Raw genomic sequence first — 9,911 nt, forward strand, 5'->3', positions numbered from 1 at the left:
GATTTATCATCTAAGAAAATCATAACCCATGATACAAACAGTGCAAAACAAGCCATTTTTCTAAAATTTCCATGCCAAGCCTCTAATTTTTGCAACTTTTGAATCAACTCTAACTTCATGAAATCTATTTACTTCTTTATCAGTAGTAGTAAACTTTATTTGACAAGCAGAAGCTTGCAAATTTATATTTTCTCTTCTTAAATTTTGAATTTTATCACATAATTCAAGGATCCCACCATTGATCGATCACACTTAAGAGATTTTATCCAATCAAAATATCTACAATATGACTCCTCATCCTACACAATCAAATCATTCAATAACTGAAAAACAACCAACATTTGAGAAACATAAACTTCGATTATATTAAATTATACTTACATGATAATTAGGACAGCCTGCAATCCTACCAAGATTATCATTAATCCATAATGTCCATTGCCGAGCAAATACATCACAATTATATTTTTTCTAATCAACATTACTCTTCTCAGATGGAGCGAAACACCGAAGTGAAGGTGGAATATTGCTTATTGATGAAGAGGATGAATTATAACTAGATGACTATATTCATGGCTTAAAAGGAATGAAAATTATAAAAATGAATGAAATTTAATACTGGAATGAACAACTTCTCCTCTACCTTCCCCTTTTCATCTCCATCCCTCTTTCTTTCCCTTTGAAGCCCTAGACAAGGATGACAAAAAGATAGGGACAAAAGAGATGCACTTGAAAATCCAATCATATTCTAACCATAATCATTGATTAAGACAATAAATTGCCATGTCAATATTGCATAATAATTTTTTTTGCTACTTATGCTTGTTTAGTAAGCCATGTGCGATCACATAACAGTCATGAAAAAACGTCGTTGAACTTTATCTATCTATTTTTTTTATTTTGACCGATCTTGCCACTTTATTGACCAAATAAACAAACATGGAACTTGGATTATTAATACTCCTAAACTTTATTGGACAAAACACATTTTTCCCCTAAAATAATGTATGACAAGAAATACTATCAAATTTAATTACTCTCACCTTATTTACCATAGCAACATTCAATTTCCACACCATTTACATATTAGGCTGCAAACTAGAAAGAATCGACACATATACAAACAAATAGGGACCTCCTAATCCTTTCAGTGTCCTTGTGCACAGCAAATTAAATGAGAGAATGCTCTCCCCTCACTGTCCACAAGAATCTATAGCGGCATTAGTCTTCTATACCTGAAAAACCATAGAAATGAGCAGAAAATAATTACACCACTCACTCCAGTGATTATGAGTACCCACTCAAATGCGCCTGGTTTGTCGAATAATGGTATAGCAAAGTTCATCCCAAAAATTCCAGCAACCACACCAAAAATCGCAACCACAAATGTTGCAGTTGTCAATACTAGCTCAAATTGGATCAGCTGATTCCGAACGTTGTCCTGGAAACAGAGGAACTTAATTAATGAACTCAGTAACGTCTAAGGCTTTAGTAGATGACGAGTGTCTCATAATATAGAATACTGAAAGCACATAATGACAAATGATCACAATCAGGTCTCAAAACCAATAATTGCTTAAGAATGCAGCTACCGAGCAAGAGCAAATGGTCAGTGATTCCATACCCAAAAGTAGTCAATAGCTACACAGATTTCAGACCAAACCACCTAAAAGCTCAAACTCCAGTGCGAAATTTTTGTAGTAGTGTCTGACATAAAAGTGGATCTCATAGACAATCAAAACTTGAAAATTTGACTGCGAAGAGATACCATTAAAGTTCTCGGGACCATCAAACCTTTTGTAGGGATTTTCTGTAGTGGCCAAGATGGTACTCTTGATTTTATGTGCTTCCATTTGAGGATACTAAATATCAAGATAACTATTTCTAGTTGCTGCTGAGTTCAATCACTTGTCACAATTTTCCACTAACATGGTATTTGATTGGTCTAAACTATAATAGAACACATTGATCTTATTTTTTATTAGCATCTAACCTTTCATGCATAAAATGGTACATGCAAGTCTACTTACAAGCATAAGACTCCATTCTGCTATTTATGGACCACGGAGAGTGATACCATTAAATTCATAAATAGCTTTTTTGTTACGAAAATCATTAATATAGTGGAAGAAAATGGCTAACCAACAAAACATTGTTTTGGGGTTGGGGAAGCAGGGGTGGGGTGCACATTGCAATTATAACTATTTTGCTTAAATTGCCAAATAGCATTTAGAGTGACATTGTTAAAGTTTTCAAAGAAAATACAGAAAAAATATTATCTCGATAATATGAAGATGTGTTTCTTTTTTATTAGTCATTTTATGGGCAAACTGATGACAAAAATATTCTTAAATGCCATGATAAAAGCCACCTTGACTCTTCAATCTCAGGAAAAGAAGAGGAACAGGAAAACAAACCAGCTGGATGTTGATGAAATCCTCTGTGTCATCAATGTATTCCTTCAACTGAAAAGAGAAAAAAATTATAACATCTATTTAGTTGCTTTTACTCCACACCTAAGGGTCAGGCTAGGCAAACAGCATTTATTACCGAAGTCAGCTTGTTGAGTGTACTATCAATGACTACAAAATAAGCTTCCAATAACATCTCCAATTCCTCAACATGTTCAGTCGTGCTGTCCGAACTTTTCATACTCTCATGCCTGCTCCTGGACAAGCTCAAGGTCTTCTCAAGCTTCCGTGATTCAGGTGGTGAAGAAGCAGGAGAAACTGGAGCAGAAACTGATATTCCAGCCCCAGCAGAACCGTATCCTAGTACAGACTGATCTCCATAGAATGATGCTTCCATTCGTCTCTTCTTCTCAGTGAGATACATTTCAGCCATATCACCATCATCATCCATTAACTGCTCTATCTCATCCCTAACCTATAAAAATAAAGTTAGATAGCAAGTAGAAGCCAGGTGAGAAATGAAAATACAAGAACAAGCAACATAAGAGACATGTAGACATACCTTCTGAACTCTCCTAGTCAATGCAACAAGTCTGCTTTTTAAGCGACGGACACGTTCCAAATTCAAAGTACTAATCTTTGATGTTAGTTCATCTAACAAGGGGTATGCCTCCATTTCTAGTTCTGCTGCCTGATTAAGATGAGAGAATTAAAAATATCTTAAGATCACAAATCAAAGTTGAATTATACTTATTTTAGTCAGAAGACACAGGTTTATATTGCTGCTGGATAAATTTTTGAAGCTCCACTAGCCGACCTAGTTCTCCCCAAGATGCAGCCTGCCTACCCGCTCACCTGCCCGCAGGTGCATGCTTGCACACATACACACATACAGACCAAAAATAAAGAAAGAAAAAAAAAAAAAGCAAAAAACAAAAGCCTTGACTCTTCTGCTACACGAAACTCCAAAATAAATGTCAAACCTGACCACTGTGGCTCCATGCAGCAAGCATGAATTATATAATGTACACCAGTTTGTATGGATATGTGGTTAGAGTCAATAACTGTACTTGGAGTAAGCACACTTTCTTACCAATGTCGTAATGTTTTCTGTGATAATTCTGGTTTCATTTGGCACAATGATGATAGGTAACCATTATTAAGGAAGGACTATGTGTCTGGCCACCTTTGATTTAATGGTGGTCAACCTACAAGGAACAAGCAAAACAGGGTATTCTGTTTCATAACACTCAAAAAGTCAAGAGACTCCAATGGAGGACATGATATAACATTGTGTTGTGACCATAGTGATGCAATCCTGAGGTCAAGGGTTTCATCTGTGATGAACATGAATGCTTTGGGTTGTTAAATGACAGGATTTACGACTTAGACTGTTTGCCGCCCCCAAAATGTGTACGCTGATAGTCAGGGAAGTAGAGCACAAATGGGGAGAAAAAACAAGAACAAGAGGATTCCTTCTTTCCCCTTAGCCAGCCAGAGGTCATTATAATTGAATATGGTTACAAGTACAGAAAATGATGTTAAAAAGGGCATATTCATGTGTTTTTTGTTTGAAAATGTCATATCTGGGGGGGAAAAAAGGAAGTCATGATCTAAATATACAGATAAAGGAGAAAAATATATTCAGGGACATGCAAGACTATGACTTGGAGAGCAGTTTAGGTCTAAGACATATGAATAGTTAGATTAATTCCAGCCTGGTTTTTCTGATGTCAAGACAGATTTGTGACCAATCTGTTTTTTCTTTTTTAAAGAAAAAAATAAAGGGAAAAGCAGAGAATAAGAAGGAACAGGTAGGAGAGAGAAGACAGAGGAAAGAGAAAAATGTTAAAATCTTGACAAAGAAAAAAATTCGGAATGTACCTTCTCTGAGACTAGATGCTCCAGATGTTGGTTTCTTGACATGACAACACTTGGAGACTTGGGACATTTACCCTTTGATGCATTTAAATCATCAAAGCAAGATGTCACCATATTTACATGTCCACTTTTTGGTACTGCTACAAAAGAAGTTGCCGCCTCTAACATACAGTAAACATTCTAGCAATTTTATAGACTAAGAAGAGAATGGTGCAACTAATTATTGATTGATTACTCATACATATTGCGCACACACCTATATGACACAAATGCATCCCCATGTCAAGTTTTAAGAGGTTCTCTTTACAAATTTATGGATCATCGATGGTGATGTCTAATCTATCTAAAACCTTCTAGTGCATCTTTATACCCCCTAGGTGGCATTTGGTGATCCAAATGGGATTACTAAGGTGATCCTAGATCACTAGTAATCCTTATTCTAGGGTAATATGATCCCAAACAATCTAAGATCACCGTGCTTGGCATGCTATGTTCCAATGATTAAAATACCACCGTATCTATGAGTAACATATTTGGTATTCTATGAAAATCCAAGATCAGAAACCATATAATACGAAAACTACCCCTGACAGATTTTATAAAAATATATTTATTAATCATATAAAATATATTAATTGTTATTATAGAATTAATATTTTCATTTATACTTATAATATACTATTATTTTAACACTAATATTTATTTTGATTAAAAAATAGGACACATAGAACTTATAGAAGTAATATATTAAATAATTCATAATATAAATATGAAGTTCTAAATATAATTTTATTATAATTTAAAAATATAATTGAATAATAATATGGCAATAATATGATTGATAATACATTACAATATAAATATATATCTTAAATATTATATAATATAATATAATATATATAATATCATTATAATACATTACTAGTATATTGGTATACTGATTTTTTCTACTTGAATAAAACATATTTTTGTCCCAAAATTTCAGCCCAACATCATTATCCTGAGGTGATCTGGATATCCATTCACAAGAATTGGTTTTCCATTATTAGGTTGGGCAGTGATTTGAGGAATGGGAGTGATTTGGTATCACTGCCATGCAAGATCACTATAGTGCAACCAAACACATAATTTCATCACCTCAACCCACATCACCCTTGATCTTCAGGCCATCACCCATACCAAACGCCCCCTTAATATAATTTTTATACCCATCACATAATAACAAATCACTAACATCAGTACAACCACAAGCCACAACACACGAAAAATTGTTGCAGAATTTAGTTACATATCACTGAAAATTCTGCAATAACAATTTAAGTTAGAACACAATTATGGAAGCTCTAATCATACCAAGGCCAAATATCACTTTGACAATCTTTTCCTTTATTGTCATGATACTATCAACACTAAGGAATGAAGATTTTGCATATCAACTCCATTGAGTAGTACCTCATCTTCTCACAAAAAGAAAATGATGACTAAACATCAACAGTATGGTGAATTTCCATTTATCATATAGTAACCCATCATACTCATATTGCCCTTCAGTATTTAACATTCCATATAGCTTTGAATTTAAAAGCACAAGAAGTTAAATTGTTAAAAGGGGATTTGAAGAGGGAAAGAGGGCTCCTGTTGCCATGAAGAAGAAGAAGAAGAAAATGAAAAGGCTTTAATTTATGCTCAATATTCAAGATTACTCTTACAATAACATAGGCTCCCCTTGCAATAATAAACCCTAAAAACTAAAACTTAAAAATCTCAAAAGTAGTGCATAAGTGGCTGACTTCTATGCTACATGCAGGGAGAGAAGTGAAGCAAGTAAGAAGGTGCTTATGGTTGCCCAAGCAAGAAAAGCATCCATCTTTGATCCTTCCCTCCTTTCTATCCTCCTTTGCACCTATTGGTCAGCCCTCTCAAAGTGTTAACAACTTAACAAAAAAATAATGTCACAATATAACTTAAATAATGTGGCAATAAAACTTAAGTTACCATGTTAAAAATTACATAATTAAAATAAAGTCTGATCTAAGTATGGATAAAAGTGCCAATCACCACTAATAATATGGCTTGATATGTATTGCACCAATGCTTTATTAGCAAGCTAGCATGGTATCGGCTGAATGCTAGTGCTTAGCATCAAAACTGTGCTAGTGCGTGCCAAGCATCGGCATGACATGATACATACTATTCTAGTGTCAAGCTGACATGCAACTAGCATGCAACATTTCAATCGTGGAACAAGTCCTCAAGGATCCACATGACTGGTAACTTCTGCTATGTATGTCATGTCCGCACCCAAAATCTAGACCTAGACATTTTTCCACAAATCTGACCAATTTGACTTCGTTGGGAGATTCTAATATCACTAGATGCATGATCAATTGTTTGTCAAAAAAGGTGAATGTCGTTGCAGGCATCATATATGATCTTCTTATTACAGACATAGAGGCATGTTAAAAGGATGATGTAACATCCAAAACAGATTGCATAGAACCTGTTGGTATTGGTATGGTCATGTTTCATTGAAAAGCATACAAAATGATGCTTCATCACAACCAAATGGTAGTAGTTAAGTCATGCCAGCTGGTAAAAGGGCTCTTTCTATTCCATGTTAAATTCACCTTTCCACAAGCTTTTTTGAAGAGATAAAACTCTCCATGTCACCTCCATTAATGATCAAACTGCATAATTCTCTTTTGCAAGTCACAAGGATTGGAATATGCTCATTCTCCAACAAACAAATCTTATTTGGTTTGTCTGCATGTGTGCCACTCAATGAATATAAAAAGAAACTTAAATGCAATGCCTCCTAAAATAATACATATAGTAATGCCACCTGTACTACCTTTAAGAGCAAATTCCTCCATCGCCTGACTAGGTCTTTTCTGAAATTCTTTCCATTAACGCACCCACATCTTAGAATACATGCTAAAAATATTTTCAATCGATCCATGCATCAATGTCTTATAATTGCTTTCTTAGGAATTCTGAGCAGACTAGGAACCACTAGAAATAACTCTATTTGGATGTCTTGCATTATTATTGTGATAACTGCAGCAATACCCTTCCAATTTGTAGGGAAAAGAAGCAGCTGAAAGAATAAAGAAGAAGAAGAACAATCTCCAGGACTTAAAGTGGAAGAAGAGGGCATATGTTCCTATTTCTCTGAAGAAGAAAAAGATTACCTTCTTCTTAATATTTAAGTGTGACAGTAATCTAGCATAAGTTCCTTTTTTCAAGAACAAGTGAAAACAGATTTCGAATTATGGAGCACTTATCTGTTATTTCTATTCTCATTCGTCCTTTTTCCTGTTATCGGCCCTTTTAAGATGATTACTGAATGGATAAAGCAACAAAATGCCAGAATTTCCACACGAATAAAAATAAATTCCAAATTTGACTATCTAATCTCGTATGTATATGTAATAGAAAAAAACTACTAGCAGGGTAGCAGACCAAAAACCTGCAATAAAGGCTAAATTCTGCAATCTAACTTTTCAAGGATCCACTTATGTCAAGGTCGAACCAAATTCCTCTTCCATTCACGGCTAGTCATGTTATCATGCACTCTTAAAGATAGGACCAGTAATCTATTGATATTGGAAGTCATTTTCTTTTCTTCTCTTAGTTATGGAGTGCTATATATAAATGCCTTTTAGTATTATCACTACACAACAAGTATGGTCAAATATAATGACATTGTCAAATATTTAGGAAGGAAGTACTACAAAATCCTTTTATAGGCATTTCTGACTTCTTGACATGGTATCATGTGTTTATCTTTGAAATTGTAAATTGATACATACATTTGGGTGGAGAAGAATCTAATATAAGCCATCTTTCCATTGTAACTTCCCTTAAAACACAATCTTCCTCCGATACTGTGACATCGGCCCCAATTTGCCTAGCTGTTTTACTCTTCTTAATATCCATTCAGTAATCATAATTACTAGTAACATACCAAAATATATTTATGTATTAACAAAACTTTGTAACCATAATGATCAACAAACTTCTCCATGTTAGCTTATCTTCCTAGAAATAGAGTGAGTTTCTAAAGCTTCTCTACTTTCTCCTTCGTTCCCATCCCATCTTTTTCTCTCTAGCCACTGGTCTATTGACTTTTACCATCATTCATTCAAAAAGAAATCTGCAAACAATTGATACATCCTCAGGTCAATCTTGCATCAAATTAGAAGTTCTTGCCTATGTTTTTTCAGTCCTAATCTCTGCTTCTAATACTAAATGGACAATCTTACAAAATCTTAAACTTGAATTTGATATAAATCATATGTCTTATTAGATTCTTCAACCCTGTCTCATTTTGCAAAACGCAAAAAATTAATAAAGGCACTTTGGACAGAAATCTCAAAACTACAAGAAAACATCAAAACCTTCGAGAACCTCCATCAAAGGGACATGTATTTTGGTCCCGGACAAGTAGGAAGAAACCCCAGAATCAGTAAATGAACAATTAAAGAAACACAAGCACACCTGGGCATCGAGGAAGGTGCAAGCTGCCTCGAGGGCGACCTCGAGCGCCCGGAACTCGAAGGGGAGGTAGTCCGGAGAGGTGCTCCCGCCGGTGAAGACGTCTCCTGAGTGGGCGGCTAGGCGGCGCTGGAGCTCGACGGCATACTGGAGGACGTAACTATCCAGCGAGTTAAGGAGGAAGACCTCGTCGGCAGTGATGATACATCTGATCTGCTCGAGGTTGACGACGATGGCCTTCTCGCGGCCGAGGATGGTGGAGGGGTAGACGAAGAGCGGGTCGAGGAGGCGGAGGTCGCGGGCAGGGAGGTCGCAGCGCCGCATCATGGTGAACTTGTCCACCTCGATCATCTGGGAATTTCCCGTGGCGGCGTCGACGCGGATCCAGGAGCGTAGGCCCTGGCCGCGCTTCTTGAGCCCCAGGAAGTCCATGCCCTGGAAGAGGGGGCGACGGCCGCGCCGCCACCCGCAGCGGAGGCCGAGGAATCGCGGTGTTTAGAGGCCGGGGGGAGGAGGGCGGAGGTCGAGGCCGATGAGGCGGAGGGCCTCGGTGGAAGGAGCCGCTCTTTGAGCTCCGCCATGGGAGGAGGCGAAAGAGAGGGGTTATATTAATCAAATCACGAGACCTTCGTTTTTAGTGGGTAATCGGAGATGAGAAGAGAAGAAGGGGAGTTGTGGGGAATTTTTTTTGAATTTCCTCCTCGTATTGGATGGCGTGGTACGTGTCCGCTGATGCGTGGTTGAGTACGGACTGTGGTACCCAGCTGATCTTGCTGTCTGGATATTAGAAAGAATAAGTGCTATGAATCATAGATACGGGATTTATAAAAAATAAAAATAAAAAGATACGATGGCTAATGAGCTTTCGGCTTGTCGGAGAAGAGCTAGCTTGGGTTATATATTGTTTGTTGTCCTAATATTGTTGTTCATAGAGTTCCAAATTAATAATTTGGGAGTTTGATATCGGGCTAGATGCTTGTTTTTATATGGTTTATTGTCCTAATGTTCCTTTCCATAGCGATAGCTACTGTTTTTGGCATGTGGATCCAACTCCGCATGGTATTTTGCTGTTGGATATTTTACGACCAAGCCACATGGGAAAGGGTGGCTGCATGTCCTACA

The 9,911-nt window shown here is 36.6% G+C and overlaps 1 protein-coding gene across 1 annotated transcript; it reads right to left on the minus strand.

Annotated features, from left to right (window-relative positions):
* Positions 1–1,018: 1,018 nt before the first annotated feature.
* LOC105038160 (magnesium transporter MRS2-1) lies at positions 1,019–9,516 on the minus strand. Its single transcript, XM_010913873.4, is given in 6 exon segments — positions 1,019–1,441; positions 2,418–2,465; positions 2,551–2,886; positions 2,974–3,102; positions 8,793–9,247; positions 9,250–9,516. Coding segments are annotated over 6 exon segments (1,320 nt in total). The 5' UTR covers positions 9,371–9,516; the 3' UTR covers positions 1,019–1,210.
* Between the last annotated feature and the right edge of the window lie 395 nt (positions 9,517–9,911).

The sequence above is a fragment of the Elaeis guineensis genome, chromosome 1 (genome assembly GCF_000442705.2).
Source record: "Elaeis guineensis isolate ETL-2024a chromosome 1, EG11, whole genome shotgun sequence".
NCBI lineage: Eukaryota > Viridiplantae > Streptophyta > Magnoliopsida > Arecales > Arecaceae > Elaeis > Elaeis guineensis.